At 34.3% G+C, this 23,241-nt stretch overlaps 1 protein-coding gene across 50 annotated transcripts in view; it reads left to right on the top strand.

The window, feature by feature from the left end:
- The window catches only part of LOC106872354 (uncharacterized), a 99,135-nt gene that overhangs the window by 39,131 nt on the left and 36,763 nt on the right, over nt 1-23,241 (top strand). For 42 of the 50 annotated variants that reach the window (XR_016238988.1, XR_016238986.1, XR_016238987.1 and 39 more), the window contains 17 exons: nt 428-491; nt 1,646-1,744; nt 2,635-2,738; nt 3,556-3,688; nt 4,213-4,331; nt 5,169-5,318; nt 5,901-6,071; nt 7,132-7,311; nt 7,833-7,953; nt 8,446-8,522; nt 9,766-9,853; nt 17,003-17,120; nt 17,650-17,907; nt 18,123-18,588; nt 18,920-19,129; nt 19,635-19,780; nt 20,530-20,620. Coding sequence is in view for 28 of the 50 variants with exons in the window: in XM_089345488.1 (XP_089201614.1) it covers nt 428-491; nt 1,646-1,744; nt 2,635-2,738; nt 3,556-3,688; nt 4,213-4,331; nt 5,169-5,318; nt 5,901-6,071; nt 7,132-7,311; nt 7,833-7,953; nt 8,446-8,522; nt 9,766-9,853; nt 17,003-17,120; nt 17,650-17,907; nt 18,123-18,588; nt 18,920-19,129; nt 19,635-19,780; nt 20,530-20,620 (2,595 nt within the window). In the remaining 22 variants the exon portion in view is untranslated. Of the gene's footprint in view, nt 1-427; nt 492-1,645; nt 1,745-2,634; nt 2,739-3,555; nt 3,689-4,212; nt 4,332-5,168; nt 5,319-5,900; nt 6,072-7,131; nt 7,312-7,832; nt 7,954-8,445; nt 8,523-9,765; nt 9,854-14,187; nt 14,276-17,002; nt 17,121-17,649; nt 17,908-18,122; nt 18,589-18,919; nt 19,130-19,634; nt 19,781-20,529; nt 20,621-23,241 lie in introns of all 50 variants that reach the window. The other 8 variants (XR_016239000.1, XR_016238999.1, XR_016239004.1 and 5 more) reach the window with 1 other exon arrangement.

Raw genomic sequence — 23,241 nt, forward strand, 5'->3', positions numbered from 1 at the left:
CACCAGGCTCCAGTCTAATTTGGCAGAGTTTCTACAGCTGGATGCCCTTCCTAACGCCAACCACTCAGAGAGTGTAGTGGGTGCTTTTACGTGTCACCCGCACGAAAACGGCCACGCTCGAAATGGTGTCTTTTATGTGCCACCCGCACAAGCCAGTCCAGGGGCACTGGCAACGATCTCGCTCGAAAAGATAAAATATAATCAATTAAAAGGTAATAGTAACCTTAAAGAAATTAATAATTATCATTAACTATGATATTGATAGAATAAACCAACCTTTAATTAGCTTTGTTATATAACTAAAATATATCAGTTAATATATAGAATAATAAAAAAAAGAAGAGTAGGTTTGTTTTTTTTCCTTTCTATTAATTACCATTCTGGTGATTAATTGCTGTTATATTTTGCTTCCTCTACAAACTTATAGGGTAAATTCATCCGTATCCATTTCGGAACCCAGGGTAAAATTGCTGGTGCTGACATTGAGACTTGTAAGTGAACAATATTTGTCATCGCTATTACAATCAGCCTCATCTTTTCACAATTGTCATCTTCTTCTTCCTCATCATAAACATCAATTGTTGAGTGAACTTACTCAATGATGTCAATATATTAATACTAACTTTAACTATCGATCTACACACACACACACACACACTCACACACACACACACACACACACACACATAATATGTATATGATGGACTCTCCTGTCAAAGAAGATATATGAGTGTTCAGTCCTTGGTGAACGACCTGCACAAATGATTTCTTTGTAGTAATCAAATGCACGTGCTGTACATTAAGCTCCCTCCCTCCATCAAATCCACATTGCCTGTACAGGTGCACAAGTGTGCCACACATCAGATGTCGACAGAGCAACATGAAATGAAGTGTTTTGCTCAAGAACACAATGCACTGCCTGGTTCTGGAATCAAACCTATGATCAAGCAATCATGAGTGTGACATCCTAACCACTAGACCACCCACCTTCACTCTCTCTCTCTCTCTCTCTCTCTCTATATATATATATATATATATATATATATATATATATATATATAAGAGGGATGACCACTAAGTGGACGTCCATTATGCTAGAAGAAGACCACCTACGGTCTGACCACTGAGAAATAATTTTTCTGAATCTTCAGATTTTTCAATATGCTAGGCCACTGGTTTTAAATTGATATTAATCAAATCAATATTCAATTTTTCACCCTTATTATTTAAATTCATATATATATATATATATATATATATATATATATATATATATTAATATTTAGCAGAAGTAATGGAGTAAGCCAGGGCCAAGCATTTTGTGCATTGACACTTATTGATACATGAAACTCTCAGATCTTGAGTCACTCTGTTACTTCTGCAAAATATTAATAAACGGATGCATATACTCATATTTTGAGTTCTATTTCCTCTGTTTGCATAGACATACCTGTGTGTGTGTGTGTGTGTATACATAAATATATATACATATATACACACACACACATGCACATATGTTTATATATAAACACACATACATATATACAATGTATCTCTCCCTCTCACTCTCTCTCTCTCTCTCACTGTCATCATCATCATCATCTGACGTCCATTTTTCCAAGCTTTATAATTCTATCTTTTACAGACCTTTTGGAAAAATCTCGTGTCACCTTCCAACAAACTGTTGAGAGGAACTACCATATTTTCTATCAGCTCCTTACACCTACCTTCCCAGATGTCATTGGTAAGTGACTCTATTTGTTGTATGAACTCCTAGGTACCTTGGTAGTAATGGTTATCATACATATTGTTGTCTAACACTGAATCAGCTTTCACCATCCAACAGAACCAACATTATATTCTAGTCAATACTGTTATATCTATTTTTCAAAATGGGCCAGAATCTAATCTACACTCTGGTTCTGTTACCGTTCTTTCAACAGTCAAAATTGCTTGAAAGAAAAGCATTCATGTGTTTGAGTCAACTTGTAGCTAGCCCTGTGTTTCATCCATTTAGAAATGACTTGGTACTTCCATTTTTTTGTTGATAACTATTTTGTTTCTGTATCAATATCATTAAAATAGGTGTGCAAAATGCACTGCTTTCTGTTTCTTGTACATCCAATAGATTAAAGAACACATGACACTAACCCTGGATGGTGTTTTAGAGATTATAAACCTGAGATTGACTCTAGATGATGTTTTTAGTATTCATAAACATGAGATGAGCCTGGATGATGTTTTAGTGTTGGCCTCCTGTATGACAAAAGAGCAGAATTAGATTAAGAAATTCAAATAACTTGTTCTGGGTGATTTTAATTCATATGAAAGTGGGAAGAGATTACTAAACATGGAGCCATACTTTAAGTCCATTTGAAAGGGGAAATTTCGATCACAACTAAGGACCTCTGCTCAAAATATGTATGATCTGGCTGTAACAAACATTTTCTCCTAGCTTTCAAAAATTGTGGTTTTATAGTTATGCCATCCATACACAAAATGACAGGAACAAGATTGTTATAGAGTCGCTAGTACTAGAAACTATAGTTCCCAAGCAAATTTCTTGATAGCCCAGCCCCATCTACTTGCAATAAATACCAAACTTTATCCATCTTCTTTTGTGTACTTCCACAGAAAAGATGTTGTGTGCCCAAGACCCCGGTCTTTACAGTTTCATCAACCAGGGTACTCTCACTGTTGATGGTATTGATGATGATGCTGAAATGATGCTCACTGATGTAAGTTGGTCTCTTTTCTTTTGTTTCCATTCCAAATTTCATATCACAGAACCCTTTACTTATCATACAAACCTTTTTCTCTCTCCCTCCCTCTCTCTCTCCCTCCCTCTCTCTCTCCCTCCCTCTCTCTCTCCCTCCCTCTCTCTCTCCCTCCCTCTCTCTCTCACCACATCACAGAACTGCCCAAAACTAGACACCAATGTCTAAGCATTGTCTAAACCTAATTAAGTTACTTTTGAAGAAAACTGAACAATACCAAAGTAAGCAATCCCCACAAACTATGAATCCATAAAACACTTTCCCTTTTACAAGAATGAAGTACAACCCAGAATAATGAGACTTAGATATAAGAAACTTGCAATTGAACGTATGTGCATTCCCACCATTGGCTGCCCAAATGGATATCATTATAGTTTCAACACTTGAGCAGTACCACTCAATCTGGTGGTGTCTACAGTGTTAAAGCTATAAACACTACCTGGGAACCTACACGCTTATAACTACAAGTAACAACATAAGAGTTAACAAACAGTGACAACTTATAGCTATAAAACAATATCCATAATGTGGTGGTTTGTTGCCAACTTAATGTGGCAATCCCAAGAAAGGGAAGAATGCTACTGCTATTTAGCCCCAGGAAACACCGTTTCCAGTTGGCTATATGACACAAGTGTTAAGTATCTATAATGAAAAAGAAAAACAAAAAATTTAATTTTACTTATTTATCAATTTAATTCATCTGCCCATCTATCTACCTATCCATCAATCTGCCATCTATCCATATCTATCTAATCTATATGCTCTTCACTTTCCCCAGACTGCCTTTGATGTGTTGGGCTTCACTGATGAAGAGAAAATGTCCATGTACAAGTGTACTGGTTGTATTCTCCACTTGGGTGAGATGAAATTTAAACAAAGAGGTGAACAGGCTGAAGCTGATGGAACCGCTGGTAAGACTTCTCTTTGCTTTACATTGAACTTTTAAACTTATACATTACTTAGTTAACATACAGTGAAGGTAGGAGAACAGAAATATTCCATTATCAGATTTAAGTATCTGTATTAATATGTTAACTGTTACATGTACCACTGGTGGTTCATCACAAACTTCACTCAGTTGCCATAAGGACCACCAGTGGTACATTTTCATAATTTGAGAAAATATTTTATTTTGTATCTTTGACATGGTTTCAAGGATATTTAAATAACATGAATGCTAAAGTTTAATTATGAAATATTGTAAAAAGTGCAAAAAAAATCAACATTTTCTTGTAATTAAACAATATGTAGTGTGACTACATGAAATACATGGTGTCAACTGTAAGTTCCTGTAACAGGCCATGGTAGTTTAACATGTCAAACATGATGGTTAGCAATTGTGAATTAATTCTAGTTAGAGGTTTTTCAGTTTCTAAGCATTGAAAACTTTACAAGTATACTAATTTCATTTTTTCCCTTCATCTTCTGTTCACAGAGGCTGAAAAGGTTGCTTTCTTGTTGGGTGTCAACGCTGGTGACTTGCTGAAATGCTTGCTTAAACCCAAGATCAAGGTCGGCACAGAATACGTCACACAGGGCCGTAACAAGAACCAGGTATGTACAAAACAACATCAATAACACCTATGTTATATAAGCATAATAAATTACTTGCTTTATCCGTAAGAAATAGCATCCAAACTTTCTTTGTGACAAATTGCACCATATTACAAAGATGTACATATTTGAAAGAGAAAATAAAAAATGGGATGATCACAAATGGAATGTCTTAGACCATAGGCCATCTCAGTTATAATTAATCAGAGATTAAATAACGTATGAGATGAATGTTCTACATTGTCGTCCTTATACTTCCTAAACATAGCAGCCAAATCTCAAATCACATTTTGACCTGAAAAAGGAAGGAAATATTGAATGAAGTAGTCCAAGACACATTGTTCATGGCTTAAACTTCTTTGATCATAGGTTTGTTGAATCAGGAGTGGTCTGGGGTTAAACAGCAGCTACTAAAACCATTAATTTTAACTGTTATACTATATATGTATATATCAGATAATGTACATCAGGACTGACATGGAAATAAACAACAACTGTAGCCAATAATACTTACTATCATGCTATACATTAGGTAACGAGTTATAGATACTCCATGTCTAAATTATAGACGGGTTAGTCACAGTTGGAAAGTCTTTGATTATAGATTTGTCCTATCAAACCTGGACCAGTAGCAAAGTCATAAACGCAAAACAAATTATAGCATATTTTTTCACAAATTTTGCAACATATACAATCTCCATCTTGTTTGTATACAATCTCCATACAATCTCCATCTTGTTTGTCTGTCTGTTTGTCTCTTTGTCTTTCCATTTGCTTGTTTCATATCAGAACAGTTAAAAAATCTTTTCTTCACATCTATCGTTTATCTTTTCTTAGGTTATGAACTCCATCTCTGCCTTGGCCAAGTCCTTGTATGATCGTATGTTCAACTGGCTGGTAAAACGTGTCAACCACACACTGGATACCAAAACAAAGAGACAGTTCTTCATTGGTGTACTGGATATTGCCGGTTTTGAGATCTTTGACGTGAGTATTCTAAATTAATATATATCCATGACACACACTGTCTTTTGCATCTTCTTGCTTCTCATCCATTTTTTATGCTGAGGTCAATAAAAAACTACTACTGGTACCAATACATATTCAAATATATGCATACAAACACACACATATAGAACCTTTATACAATACACAATGTCCCTAAAGCAGCAACTCATGTTTCATGTTGGAACATTGCTGGTTATTCATGCCATTAGCAGTATGGCATGAATGCTGTTACTACAGTATTTGCAATCGTCAGATTGCATATCAAACAACGTACATATGTCTACATACATGAGATTCACACACACTTGTGTACTAAAGAAGCATGCACACTTAGTACATGATGGCAAATATATTAACACATGAAGTGAAGTATGTGTAATCATATACATTTACACAAATACTACAAAATTTCTCACAAAAAAATAAAGCATTTGTGTAGCTTCTGGGCCCATTTCTCCTCATCTCACTTAACTTTGCTTTTGGTCAAATCCCATGACTACAAAAAAACTCCACTTTTTCACTAAATACCATTTTTTCATTTTCTCTGTTTCCCTTTAACAGTTCAACAGCTTTGAACAGTTGTGTATTAACTACACCAACGAAAGACTTCAACAATTCTTCAACCATCACATGTTCGTACTGGAACAGGAAGAATACAAGAAAGAAGGAATTGTCTGGGAATTTATTGATTTTGGTCTTGATCTGCAGGCCTGTATTGATCTCATTGAAAAGGTAAGAAAATTTTGCAAGCTTTTCTTTCAATTTGCACTTGCTTGAATATATATATGTGTGCATTTCTGAGATGTACTTGTCTGGCAAATGTTTTGACTTGAGGTCATGTGTTGAGAATAAAACATGGAAGACACATATTGGCCATTCAAAAACACATGCAAACTATTACCTATAAACAAAGAAATCTTGAGTTCTGTTTATATTAAATCATATTATATTATAATTAATGTAGATTATTTGACAGAATTCAAATATCGCCATTACCTTTTATCCTTTTAGAGTCAATAAAATAAGGACCAGTCAAGCACATGTAATCAATTAGTCCCTTTCCCAAAATATCAGGCTTTGTGCCTATAGTAGAAAGGATTCTTCTTATTATTATCATTATTATTATTTCCATTTCACTCCTCAGAACTCTTAATTTCACTTGCTCTGGTTAATTCCATAAGAGCAGACAGCAACATATTGTCAAAAGTCTCACAGGCTCTCTTTCCACGATACTTAACTCCCAAGTACTAATCTCAAAATCCTGCTGTCCCCAATAAAGCAGTTTGCTGAGCATGTTCTATCCTCATGTCAATCCCAATTTCTCCAGCAAATTTCTCAAATCTGGTTGTTAATGCTCCCAGTGCCCCTACAACTACTGGGATGACAGGTAGTTGTAGTAATTATTATTGTTTTATTATTGAAACAAAGCTCAGGTTTGGTCTTATTCCTGGCAGGATTTATGTGGGTATGAGGTTACTACCTGTAACTTTAGGTATTCCACATGTTTCAGCAGTCTTTCAAGTGCTTAGAGTTCTCCTGATAATCCTTGCTGTCCCCAGGAGGCAAACTTTCTGTAGGAGCTCTACCAGGCATTCTATTCCAATCTACTTCAGCCATTTGTCTATATCTTTGCTTACTGTTCCCAACACACCAATTATTGCTGTCCAAATGCTCTAAATTCTTCCTATTTCAAACTTTAAGGAATTGTATTTTCTTTGTTCTTCATCCTCTTTCTTTACGATCCTGAAATTATCCTTATTATGACTTCATTATCATCATTATTATTTTACAGCCTATGGGTATCTTGTCCATTCTTGAGGAAGAGTGCATGTTCCCCAAAGCCAGTGATACCACCTTCAAGAACAAACTGTATGATAACCATCTTGGCAAGAACCCAATGTTTGGCAAACCCAAACCACCCAAACCTGGTCAAATGGAAGCCCACTTTGCTCTTCACCATTATGCTGGCAGTGTAAGTAATTGTTATCATTATTTGTTATTGCTTTTGTTGATTTAGTACCAGCTCAGCTTGGTCCTGTCAGCCAATTTTGCAGTCCTCTTATATGATATACATACAACATGTACACACATTTATATATAGATGAATCAAAGAAAATTGATTGAATGATGTTCTTTATCTAAAATCACTACAATTGTTTCCACACACCCATAGTACATTGGGGAGATGATATAATTAACCTATAGCATAACCACTATCAGCCACATATACATACATGTACACACATTTATATATAGATGAATCAAAGAAAATTGATTGAATGATGTTCTTTATTTAAAATCACTACAATTGTTTCCACACACCCATAGTACATTGGGGAGATGATATAATTAACCTATAGCATAACCACTATCAGCCACATATACATATACAGAGTTATTAGTGAGGGATTAGCTCACTTATATACTGCTGTTTTTTTGTTCTTTTTTTTTGTCTAATCAATGTGTATAATCCCTTCTTCCTTATTATTACAGGTGTCTTACAACATTGAAGGTTGGTTGGACAAAAACAAGGATCCAATCAATGAAAACGTCGTTGATTTGCTCCAGAACTCCAAGGAACACGTCGTGAAAGTGCTGTTTACACCACCTGAGGGTGAGTTTCAAGCCACTTTTCGTACCCACTAGCCTTCACCCAGTCCAGGAATCAAAACCACAACCTTGCAACCATAAGTCCAACACCCTAACCACTAAGCCATGCATCTCCACTTCATACATGCATACACACACACACACACACACACACACACACACATACATACATACATATACACACATCAATTTATATATATATATATATATATATATATATATATATATATATATATATATATATATATATATATATATATATATATACATATATATATATATATATATATATATATATATATATATATATATATATATATATATATATATATTATTAAAAAAAACTTATATCAGAAAGAAGCACACTTTAAAGAATAGAGCAGTAATTATTAGAACAAAAATTTTATGTCTTGGACAAGATATAAAATTTTTATTGTAATATATATATATATTCACACGCATCATTTAATACTATTCTTTATCTTCTCTCTTATAGCTGCTGATGCTGGTGCTGGTGGCAAAAAGAAGAAAGGAAAGTCTGCTGCTTTCCAGACCATCTCTTCTACCCACAAGGTATTTGTCAACATAACTTCTACAAAAATTGAAATAATTGTTGTTTTTGTTTTTATTATACATTTTCTTTTAATTCAATTTCAAAACCTATAGTTACTTCAAACACTGAAGCCCATTGGTGACTGCTGACACATTCTACTTGCCTGAAGCCAACTTAACTGTGCTTCTGATCCTTCCAAGGACCAATAAGATAAACCCCAGTTACTATGGGGATTGACTTTATTTCCTTGCCAAAGATTTGTGACCTTCTGTCCTTGTTACAAATCAGTTTAATGGCATTTTGAATTTTCTAAGCTGTTTTTTTTATATCAACAGCAGCTCATTACAGAGAAAGGAAATAGAATATTGCTAAGGTTATAGCAGAAGCTAATCCAAAGACTTGGTATTTAACAACATAGCAATGAAAATATATATCTACATAACATAATTACAGACATTATTATTTTGAAAGAAGTATCCATTTAGATCTGCATATATCTTTGATACAGATGCATAAACTGTAATATATGTGCTACCATGACGTTTTACCTGTTTCTACATTTATGACAAAACTTGATGTCCAGTCCAGAGTGTTTTATAGAAAGGTCTGTTCATACAGAACTTCTCTGATGAGGCTTGGCAAACATTTGTTTTACTGAAACAGCAGTGACGAAGTTTTAAGAGTGAATATACATATATAAGTATTTATAAGTGTGTATGTGAGTGTGTAATTACGTATGCTTATATTTTTATCTAAATATGCATGTATTCAACATATATTTTATATGTGTGTGTGTGTGTGTGTAAGATGTATATATATACACATACGGATGTATATACATTATATATATTAAACTAATATATATATACATATATATATATATATATGCATACATACATATATATATATATATATATATATATATATATATATGCATACATACATATATATATATATATATATATATATATATATATATATACACACATTTTATATACACACATATGATCAGTTTGATATGTTTTTCTACATTTACTGTCACACTTCAACATCCTTTGTATTTTTGTCACATTGAGTATACATATACATATGTGTGTGTGTGTGTGTGTGTGTGTGTGTGTGTGTGTGCACTACAGTGTTGATTGTTTGTCGTAGTCAAATCTTCAAAGTCAATTTAATCAATTTTTTTTTTAAATAAAAGAAGAAGCATTTGAGGAGAAAAACATCAATTTTTTTGTTTTGCTTTCTTTCTGTGCTTTTTAGGAATCTTTGAACAAACTTATGAAAAACTTGTACAGCACCCATCCTCATTTTGTCCGTTGTATTATCCCCAACGAATTCAAACAGCCAGGTAAATTAATCATATTGTGTACTGCACTAGTGATCGAAGATCCTTGTGGCCTCTCTTGTGTGCCATTTAGGATCATTTTTCACTCACTTAGTGTTTTGTGTGTGCCATAACTGGTTTGCAGTGCAGTGCATTTTATTAAAGTGAAGCTAATCAAAACAAAAAAATAATTAGTGTGTAGTGTTTCTGTAAAAAATTATTTTGTTCTAATTAAAATATAGATCAATAATTTAATAATTAACAAGTTATAGTGTATACTGTTATGACATTTGGTAAAAATATAATCTAATATTATTTCTAATAAATAAAATCTTTTTATGAGTTAACCCTTTAGTATTTAAACTGACTATATCTGGTCAAAATATTCCACCCATTTCACGTTCAAGCTGACCATATCCAAGCTCTCATATTTACTCCACAATGTCATCGCAAAAGTAAACAATCACTTCATTGAAATCTCAAAGCCCCAAGATGATGTATGATTAATTCAAAATAATGTGAATTAAAAAAATCTTGCTAAAGAGTTGAGCAACAGAAAAATTTATATTCAAAATTTCATTGAAATTTGTTTTCTAGTAAAAAAATATAATCAGTCTAAATGATAATAAATATTTACTAATAATTATGATAAAATACTTACTCAAAATTTCATTTAAACTTTGGAACATTTTTCATTTAAGAAATATATTTAATTAGTCAAAATAATAATAATAATAATAATAATAATAATAATAATAATAATAATAATAATAATAATAAATGAAAGTTGGTGCTAAGATTGTAGCAAAAATTTAAATATATTTCAGAATTTCATTTAAAACAGCTTCAGTTTTGTTTAATAGACAAATATATGTTATTAATTAAAATGATAAATATCTAATACTAACTAATAATGAAATACTGGCCCAAGTTTTATTTAAATAAAGCTAATTTTTTTATAAATGAGATAAAGTACTGATTAATTAATTATATGAAAATTACTGCACAGGAAAATTTGGATAAAAACATTTCAATAAAAAAAGGTTTTTATAAAGATATTTATTCATTAGAAAATTACTAATTGAAAATCAAGTAAAGACTATACAAAATTTAATGAGCACCAGGAATGCATTTTAACAGTGCTCTTTATCTGAGAAAAGCGAAAAAACTTTATTAGTCTAAAGCAACAGGATGGCAAAATCGTTAGAACACCAGACAAAATGCTTAGCAGCATTCTGAGATCAAATCCTGTTACGGTCAACTTTGCCTTTCATCCTTTCAGAGTTGATGAAATAATGTACCAGTAATGTACTGGGATTAATTAATATCGACTAAGGCTCTTCTTCAAAACTTTTAGCCTTATGCCTAAATAAGAAGCTATTTATTACTAGAAATAAAACAACAACTACTATTACTACTACTACTACTAGCACCACTACTATTATTGTTAAAATCACCATTACTACTACTAATACCACTACAACAATATGAATTGTTTTTGAACTAAAGTTTGATGTGTCAACATTTTACATCATGTTGCCATCATAAAGACTATATAGATATGCAACACATATACATACATATATATATATATATATATATATATATATATATATATTTTAAAAATAACGTCGACCACTAACGTGGACAATTAATGCGCTAGAAATAGATCACATTTTGTGTCTATTAAGACCTAAAAAGTTCTCAACATGAAATATAGCAGCATACCAAAAACGTGAGCGGGCAAGACATTTAAAATCACCTAAAAAAAATCATTATTAAACAGGAACCAGGTTTCGGATTTAACAAATTCTTACCATTTGTCTATTCCTCATCAGCCTGATTTGTAATGTAGCAGCAATTATCAGAATCGTATACATAGTTGCCCACCGCCATGGGTGCGCGTGCATATGGTTCTGCTAATTACAGCTTAATGGTAAAGTTCAAAAGTCTTCGTTTTGGCGTGCTAATTCCAGGAATATATCCGCAGAAACTATTTACTGCGTCGAATATATTCAGAATGAGAACATGAGTAATGGGTAAATATATATATATATATATATATATATACTATACCCTCCCTTATTTTTATACCTTTTGTGTGTGCACCTTCTGTCTAGATATTACCACCAACTTCACCCTAACCATAGTATTTTCCACCATTGACCCCCCGTGTTTTACCCCCATTAATCAAACTTTATTTTTTTTTACTGTGGTTTTTATGTTGATTGTTATTGTTGGATCCCATGTGACCTGACCTAACTAAATTGTAAAATCAATTCAATATTTATAAAACAATAAAAAATTCCATACAATAACAATATCCACCAAAAGCAGAAGACAGAAAATGAAACATTAGATTTGCTACAAACAGTAGCTAAGTACTCCTCTCTCTCTCTCTCTCAGATGATACTTTACCATCTTAAAAATATTGATGGTCATATTCAAAAACATATATTTGTATATATGTGGGTGTGTACATCTTCAACAGGACACCTGAGATATAGATGGAGCAGCTATGATCATAAGGATGTTCAATTAGAGCTTACCTTGAGTTAAACAACAAGAAAAATTACTAATGTAGTCCTAAGTCATTATGTCTGAGTAAAAGATGTGATGGCCTCAGCTGGAGCATCTTTGATCATAGGTCTGCTGGATCAGGACTGACCTGGGGATAAACAACAGCAACAGCTATAACTACTAGCACTAACTACTATATTATACATTAGATAATGTAGTCCTAGACACATTTTGTCTGAATAAAAGATGGGATGGTCACAGTTGGAACGTCTCTGATCATAGGTCTACTGAATCGGGACTGACCTGGAGATAAACGACAATAGTTATAGCTGCTAATATTTAGTGCTATTCTATACATTAGATAATGCAGTCCTAGGTACACTATGTCTAAATAAAATCAGACATGAAGGTCATGATTGTAAGGCCTTTGATATTCAATCTGCCTGCTCCCACCTCAACAACAACAGCAACAACAACATAAGCTCCAATTAAATTTTCCAATTAATGATTCGTGTTTTGATTCTTCTTTTTCTTTCTTTAATTAATAATATCTAATTATTTTTTCTAGACTTCCAGTTCCTGTCACCTAACTCATTAATTTCTTCTTCCTTCTTTTTCTATCCTGAACTCACTTTCCAGTTTTTGTGATCATAAAACCTAACAATTTATTATTTTGTGTGTTTTTGTGTGTTTTTATTTTAGTCATTTTTGTTTGTTTTTCTCATTTTTTTTCTCTTTTACTTATAACAACACCATCAACAACACCAACAACAATATCAACAAAAAACTAAAGCATGGTTATAATTTACCAGGCTATTGAACTTTAGGGTATATGTTTCAATATTTTTATCTCCATGATATTTCAACCAGTTTCATCTCTTATGATCATCAGGTGTCTTATTCCTGGATGTGTACATAGTAACATATTGGATCAGAACTGGCCATATTCACAGAGTAGTAAATATTTACACCAACACTATGCTTTGACCAGTTTGATCTCAGATTATCATCAGGTGTCATATTCTTGAATGTGTAAGAGATATCATATCTACTTACCAACATACAGACTTACATTACATACCTATATATATATATATTATATATAAATATATATATATATATATATATATATATATATATATATATATATATATATATATATATATAGATACATACATATATACATACATAAACACACACGCATGCACACACACACACATATATATATATATATATGCAAGACAATGTATAAAAGATGGTCATTGCATATTCCTTTATTGTAGTAAATTCTACTTACAGCTGTTTCCAATAGTTATTATGGGTTCATTCATGGATCGGTTTACTCACTTGGTCCATAGATTAGTTGAGAAAAATTGAACGACCTTAAAGAACTAATGCTACCAGAGTCAGAGTATATACATATACAAGTCCACACTGTAGAGTGGTCGGCATTAGGAATGGCATCCAGCTGTAAAAGACCATGTCAAAACAAATGGTGGGGCTCGGTACAGTCTTCTGGCTTGCCAGATGCTGTCAACCCATCCAACCCATGCTAATTAATGGAAGATGGACATTAAATGATGATGATGACAATACAGGCGCACACACACACACACACACACACACACACACACACACACACGCACACACACACACATGCACACACACACACACACGTTCTCTTACGGAGATTCGGTTGGTTCTTAGACAAATCTAATCTTATTAACACAGGAACAAACACAGCAACAACGACATCAACAGCATCTGTGTTTTCTCTTGATTTCTCTCTTTCTCTGTCACTTTAAACGCATGGTGTGTGTGTGTGTTTTTTTGTTTAGGAGTCCCTTAACAAACTGATGACTCACCTGAGGTCCACAAACCCTCATTTTGTTCGATGTATTGTCCCTAATGAAAAGAAAGCACCAGGTAAGAACCGCAATTCTGCCCCCTCTCCCACCTACCACACACACATCTTCACCCACCCTCCCCGACCATGCCACCCCTCCTGAGGGTTGATAGAGTAAAGTACCAGGCAAGCACTAACCTCTTCATAAAATTCCAGGCCTTCAGACATAAAGACGATGAGCTAACAGAATCGTTGAGGAACCAAACGAAATGCTTAACAGCATTTCTCTTATTCCTTAACATTCCCAGTTCAAATACTGCTGAGATCAAATTTGTCTCTCCTCCTGGGGAAGTTGAGAAACCGATATTACTATTAATGGCCTTTCATCCGTCTTTATGTTCTGACTTCAAATTCTGCTGAGGTTGACTTTACCTTTCATCCTTTTGGGGCGGGGTTATTAAAATAAGTACCAGTTGAGCCCTGGGGTGGATGTAATTAATTTACCCGACACCAAAAAAATTTCTGACCTTGTGCTAAAATTTGAAACTATCATTATTACTTGAGCTTACAGACTGAATTAAAGACAGGTAAGGTTTCTTGGCAACAGTAAGAATTACGTGGGTTCGCTTCCTAGTCGAACTAACAACGTTTTGAAGCATTATTAAAAAAGTGTATGAACGCCACAAATTTTCACTCCTCCTTCCACCTATCCTTCACCATCTTCTCTTCCCGCCTCCTCTTTTTCATTATTCCTGAGGGAGGAGGCCAAAGAATCCCTAGCAGATCCACCGTGCTGGCAGCCTTCGAAGCCATTCTGCCCTTAACAAAATCACAAAGCATAGCCTAGACGCCGCAGGCTTCCCTACCGAACTCGAGCCAGCGGGTCTTGACTAAGGAGACAGCTACCAGCCCAGGCTCCGCTGCTCATCAGGCTGAGAAAAGCAAACTGGCAAAGTATCGGTTGCTCTCTAACAGGCTTATGGTGGAGCTTGTGGTAGTGGAAACCTCCGGCGTTCCCAGCGCCCCGACCATATCCCTGCTCACCGCTATCGAGGCGGAGATGGCTTTCTACAAGTGTGATACTCGTGGGTCAGAGTGACTGTTCCAGCGCATCTCCCTAGCCATCCTCCGGATTAACGTGTTTTCCATTTTGTCTGTTGGGACCATGAAGTAGTCTGAATCACTGAAAAATTGTACATCCAACCCCTTAATATAAAGTTAACACACAACTATAGCTGGCAACATCACTGGCTTTTGTGGCTGGAAACTCACATTTAGTTCCTGTGAGAGTAATACCATATAGTATTGAAACAGACGATCAGTTTATGCTAATGTCCTCTCCCCACCTCTCCATATCTCTCTTGCCCTGTCTTCAACATTTAACATTTAGTCATTCACAACTTAGAAGTATCTAACAAACGGCGTGTTTCCTTTGTTATGCCTTAGAAGAAAAAAAAGGGGTCTTTATTTAACACTTTCTAAACTCTAATCAAACCTTATTTCTTATCTTTACATGTATTTTGTTTATTTTGTTTATTCCTGATTTGATAGGTACGTAGATGTGTAGATATGTCAATAGACAAGTTTGTATGTATTTGTGTATATGAATATATATATATATATATATATATATATATATATATATATATATATATATATATATATATAGAGAGAGAGAGAGAGAGAGAGAGAGAGAGAGAGAGTTGATTATATCTGTCTCAGAGGTTTGACCGTTTTATGTGCTCTGATGGCAAATACAACGAAAATGCCTTCAGTGGGATACAAACTCCATAAACCTACTTGGATTATATTGTTTGTATGTGTGCCACTGTTCCTCTTTATCTCTCTCACTTAGTGTGTGTGTGTGTGTGTGTGTGTGTGTTTTGTTAAAAGTAAATCATATATAAACATCACTAGCTACGTTCTGTTTTTGCCCCGTGATATTCTTTATTTCATGTCGTCTTCCTACCATATATTCTTGTCAAACTTTCCATCAAACATTTCGCCGAAAAATTGGCGAACATCCCGTCAACTTCTCTTTGACTTCTAGTCAAATTTCTTCAATACATAATTTCATTTTTACGGTGGCGAGCTGGCAGAATCGTTACCACATTGACCAAAATGCTTTGTAGCATTTCATGTGTCTTTACGTTCTGAGTCCGCGAAGGTCGACTTTGTCTTTCATCTTTTCGGGGTCAATAATACCAGTTGAATACTGGAGTTGATGTAATCAACTTACTTCCTCCCACCAAATTGCTGGCCTTGTGCCGAAATTTGAAACGTATATATAATTTCATTTATCGTGCAATTCCTTCATTTTCTTCCTTAAACTTTTAGTCTTCCTTTCTCTCTAATTTTTCTTCAAATTTCTGTGTGCCTATCCTCTCCTTCAATGTCACCTTATCTCTGTCCCCGGTTTGTTTCGTCTCTCTTTCAAATTCTGCCATCTTACATCTTCGTCCTGTATTTTTTCACTTTCTCCCTGTTATTTTGTCATGCACCATCAATTAATCTACAATCTCTTATCTCTTAATCATTTATATCCCAAATCAGTCTGTCTATCGTTCAAATAATTTTCTGTCATTTCTCATCTCCTATTCTGTCGCCTGTCACCCGCTATTTTCCATTATAAAAAACTATAAACTATGCTATCGTCTGTCCCACCCCTTATCTTCCATTATCTTTCATCTATTGCCATGCTTTTTTACATTTTATCCATTCTCTGTTATATATATGGATATGTAAATATATGAAAATTATGTTGTACAGCAAGACACCTTCAATTTCGTTTTCTTCTTCTTGTTAAGGTCTCATTGATGCTGCTTTGGTACTTCACCAGCTCCGTTGTAACGGTGTATTGGAAGGAATCCGTATTTGCCGTAAAGGATTCCCTAACAGGATCATCTACTCTGAGTTCAAACAACGGTAAGTAACAAACTAAAATAGAGTTAATAGCTTACAAAAAACAAAATCAGAAACACCATACATGTTCGCATATTTGTATATTCAAACATACATACCTTTTTCCTATATGGAAAATATTGTCTGAAGACCAAGCAAAGTATGAGTGACTCGATGTATCACGTGGTCATTTCAAAGCTATACACGTGTAGAAACAACCGCAGTTATGTTCATTGATATTATAAAACTGTTCTGTATTTGTTATGCAATCTCTGAAGATTTGATAATGTTATCTGCTTATATGCTTCTTTCATATATAACAGATATTACTTGTAATGAAATAGGTGTAAAATGACGTAAAATAATTCATGCCATATGTATGTGTGAGTGTGTTTGTGTGTAAGCACATGTGTATATAAAAATGAATATCTATACGTATACACAAGCATATATGTATTACTTTTTACTGTGCAATTTTATTCAAATTTTCTTACAAAATATTTCGTTGTTTATCCGCCCTTCTTCAATTCTCTCTTCTATTCCTTCTTCACAGTTACTCCATTTTGGCTCCCAATGCTGTCCCATCTGGTTTTGCTGACGGTAAACTTGTCACTGAGAAAGTCTTGTTGGCTCTCCAACTTGACCAAAATGAATATCGTCTTGGTACCACCAAAGTCTTCTTCAAGGCTGGTGTGTTGGGTATGCTTGAAGACATGCGTGACGAGCGCTTGTCCAAAATCATCTCCATGTTCCAAGCCCACATCCGTGGTTATCTCATGAGAAAGGCCTACAAGAAACTGCAGGACCAGAGGTAAGGATGCTAAGCTCTACCAGTCAGTCATTAATTAGTCTCTATCATTATAACTGAGACTTTAGTATAAAATTAACACATACTTTAGTACTTTCTCCTTCTTCCTCTTCGTTTTCCTCTCCTAAATCTTCTCTCACTTTTATTCATTTCAAAAACAAAAAAGTAAATTAAATTTTTAAAATCTGACTTAACCTTTTGTATCTGTTTCTATTCAGAATCGGCTTAACATTAATCCAGCGTAACATCCGTAAGTGGTTGGTGTTGAGAAACTGGGAATGGTGGCGTCTTTTCAACAAGGTCAAGCCACTCTTGAACATCGCCCGTCAAGAGGACGAGATGAAGAAACAACAGGAAGACTTCGCCAAAATGAAGGAAGAGTTTTCCCGTTGCGAGCAGACCCGCAAAGAACTCGAGGAACAGAACGTCACATTGTTGCAGCAGAAGAACGATTTGGCTATTGCCATGTCCACAGCTGATGACCAGATCTCTGAGGCTGAAGATAAGATCGAACAACTGATCAAACAGAAGTCCGAATTCGAAAGTCAACTGAAGGAAATGGAAGACAAGCTGATGGATGAAGAGGATGCCAATGCTGATGTGGCGAATGCCAAGAAGAAGATTGAAGCCGAGAACGCCGAACTCAAGAAGGATGTTGAAGATTTGGAATCTTCCCTTGCCAAGGTCAGTATTATACACTCGTACATATAAACATTCATACACATACACACATACATACTTATGCACATACTCAAACACATACATACACACACACACATTCATACGTACGTACGTACATGCATACATACATGCACATGTACTTACATATCTACATACTTGTACACACACGAACGTATTCATACGTACTTACATGCACACACACGCACACACACACACACACTGTTGAAGTATTTTTTCCTATCATCATTATCATTATCATTATCTCAATTATTTTAATAATTATCATTCAACTTATTTCTCTTTTTTTTTTCTCTCTTCCTATTTTTGTCTCTAGTCTGAACAAGAGAAGACCACCAAAGACAACCAGATCAAAACACTCCAAGATGAGATGGCTCAACAAGATGAACACATCTCCAAATTGAGCAAGGAGAAGAAGAACTTGGATGAACTGCAGAAGAAGACCTTGGAAGACTTACAGGCTGAGGAAGACAAAGTGAACCACCTGAGCAAACTGAAGACCAAGTTGGAACAGACTCTTGATGAGGTGTGTACACCTACATACATACATACATACATACATGTCAAAGCACATAGTCTAGTGGTTAGTGTATTGGTCCCATGATGATAAGTTCATGGGTTCAATCCTAGGATCAAGTGATAGTGTTTACTTCAGTAAACACTTCACATTGCTCACACACATTCACTCACACATCGCTCTCTCTCTCTCTCTCTCTCTCTCTCACACACATATACATAACTTTCTCTCACACACAGACATACACGTAACTCTCTCTCTCTTACACACACACACACACATGCTCTCTCTCTCTCATTTACACATACACACTCTCTCTCACACATACACATACATTCTCTCTCTCACACACGTGCATACTCTCTCTCTCTCTCTCACACACACACACACGCATATTCTCTCTCTCTTACACATACACCCTACATGTCTGACAGTCTCACTCCCTCCTTATTTCATTCTCTCCCCTCTCACTCCCTCCTTATTTCATTCTTTCCTCTCTCTCTCCAATTTACAGCTTGAGGACAACCTTGAACGTGAGAAGAAAATCCGTGGTGATGTTGAGAAATCTAAACGCAAGGTTGAACAGGACCTGAAGAGCACACAAGAAACTGTTGAAGATCTTGAGAGAATCAAGAGGGACCTTGAGGATGGCATGAGAAAGTTAGCACTTACCATTCTTTCTATCATCTTTTTAGTAATTTATTCCATTACCCTTTTAGACTTTGGCTTGTTTATTCTTGGCCATTCGGCATGGAGAACATGGTGGAAGAATTTGCCTTCAAGGAGTTTCTCCTTGTATTCCTTCAGTCAATTATATCCACCTCATCAAATCCAACAAACCAGCCCCATAATGATTGGAAACATGATTATACATCATATATATATATATATATATATATATATATATATGTTATAAAACAGTTTGACTCAGCTCCATGCAAATTAAAGTTTCATGGAACTCTAATTGAAGTCCCCTTTTTCAAACTTGACAACCAATGTTGGTGTGTTTACACTTACATAACTTAGTGGTTCAGCAAAAGTGACCGATAGAATAAGTACTAGACTTACAACGAATAAGCCCTGGGATCGATTTCTTCAACTAAAACCCTTGAAGGCAGTACTCCAGCATGGCCACAGTCAAATGACTGAAACAAGTAAAAGAATAAAAGAACATATATATGATGGGCTTCCACATAGTTTCTATCTACCAAATTTACTCACATGGCTTTGGCCAGCATGGGTTATCATAGAAGCCACTTGCCCAAGGTGCCACATAGTAGGATTGAACTCCAAGCCAAGTGCATGCATGTAATATCTAATAAATATACATAATATATAATTAGCATCATGCTCTGTGAGGTACAAATACTCAAAATATTTTTTTGTTTCCATTTGTGATAACTCAATAGGAAGGACATGGAAATCAATGGTCTGAACTCCAAACTTGAAGATGAGCAGAGTCTTGTTGCTCAACTCCAGAAGAAGATCAAGGAACTCCAGGTATGTCACATGTGTTTGGTCTTGCTATTGCAGCTTCTAACTTGCACAACTGCTGCGCACCACACACAAATGCCACAACATAAGATAAACAGCACACTTATATACATATATATACATATATATATATATATATATATATATATATATATATATATATATATATATATATATATATATGTGTGTGTGTGTGTGTGTGTGTGTGTGTGTGTGCTTGTGTAACACCACATGAACTAATGCATGCTTCACCAGTGTACATTTATGCATATATATAATGCAATTATATATATATATATTCATATATAAATATATATATATTTGTATATATACTGATTGTTGTATTAATTTTTAGCTCTTGTTGAAAAGAAAACATTCCAGGTTCAAATATGACAACGGACAGTTTTGTTTCACAGGGAGTGGTGGGCGCTTGTGATGTGTAAAAGACCAGAAAAGAAAAAAAAAAGAATTATCTTCAACAGTAAATATCATGATAGACCGACATCTGCGCTTCTTTGCTTGTCTCACATAGCATTCTTAGCATTTTCTTTCCTTTTCTTTCACAATATTGGTCCCTGATACCTTAAAACCCAAATTTGGGGTCAACTTACTTGCTTTTATCAATACTGAATGCTTTAAGCTACTTGTTATACATACATATATTAGTATAGAGCTGTAATATACTGTGCCTTCAGCTATGGCCACTGCATCCGCACTCTAACTTCATGTCTTTTTATTGCTCATGTTTCACTGTGCTTTCTTTCATGATATGGCTTCGATCTATCTGTCAGTTTATCTATCTAGCTGCTGTGTCTATCACATCAAGCATACACGTACCTAGGATTTCATGTCTTTTCTTGATAGTCAACTATGACAGTCTGCATTTTGTTTGGCAGTGTTAAATTCTTTCTCCACAACTTTTCTGCACTAAACATTTTCTTACAAAATATTTTGTATCCTCACCATTTATACATATGTACATATTCCCACACACACATGTGTGTGTGTGTCTGTGTGTGTGTGTATGTGTGTGTGTGTATATATATATATATATATATATATATACACACACACACTCATACATATACACACACACTTAATATTCATAACCAGAAACATAGTCAACACCATCATCTTCATTATCATCATCATCATCATCATCATCATCCTACAGATCATATTTAACATCACCATCACATCCCATTGTCATAATCACCACTGTTACTCATCATCACCTTCATCTCCACCACCAACCTTCATCATCATCATCACCACTGTCATCACCACTGTCATTGCTCCCTCTGCCATTTGCATCATCACTTCTACCTGTACCTCCACAACCTTCCACCTTCACCTGCATTGTTATCACTATCACTACCATCACCACCACCACCACCACCACCCTCACCATTACAAACATCATCTTCATCCTCATCATTGTCACCACCACAACCATCATCACCACCACATCCACTGCCATTCTCATCTTCATCATCATCATCATCTCATCATTTCCAGCTTCACACTATCACACAACAATTCTTTGTTTTTCGAGTTTCATTCATGTTCTAGTTCTATGAAAAAATTAAACAATTGACCTTATGCATATATATATATATATATATATATATATATATACGCATACATACACACATATATGTATGTATGTATGTATGTATGTATGTATGTATGTATGTATGCATGTATGTATATATATATATATATATATATATATGTATATATATATATGCATGTATGTATATATATGTATGTATGTATACCCATATACATGTACATACACATATAGATAACTAGCTGGCTACTATACAAGTACATATGCATATTTGTGTGTGCGCACACTCATATATATATATATATATATATATATATATATATATATATATATATATATATATATACATACATATATATATACATATATCTATATGCATATGTATATATAAATACATATATAAATATACATATATATATATATATATATATATATATATATATATATATATATATATATATATAACATATACTTATATATATATGTAAATATGCACATATATATATATACACATTTATATGCATGTATATATATCTATAAATGTGTGTGTGTATATATATACATATATATGCATATATATATACATATATATATGCATACATATATATATATATGTATGCATACATATATGCATATTTATATACATATGTATAGATTTATATATATATGTAAATATATGTATATATGTATATATATATATATATATATATATATATACACATATATATGTGTGTGTGTATGTGTGTGTGTGTGTATATATATCAAGAATTTATAGTAGTGGTAGTTGTGGTGGTACATGTAGCAACAGTTAGCTACATCATGATTGCAGGAATGAGAAAGAACGATAAAGAGTGAGAGAGAGAGAATGAAAGCCAGGCAGAGAGAGTGAACGAGAGAGAGAGAGAGAGAGAGAGAGAGAGAGAGAGAGAGAGAGAGAGATGGAGTTTCGTCTGTGTCTAAATATGGAAAAGCCCGACTGCTGTTTTAAGTTTAGTCAAACAGTTAGTCTTGGCTTTGGTGGAGGGGGTGCGAGGGTGGGTAGCTGATGAGGGTG

Source organism: Octopus bimaculoides, chromosome 29 (assembly GCF_046866305.1).
Source record: "Octopus bimaculoides isolate indiv1 chromosome 29, ASM4686630v1, whole genome shotgun sequence".
NCBI lineage: Eukaryota > Metazoa > Mollusca > Cephalopoda > Octopoda > Octopodidae > Octopus > Octopus bimaculoides.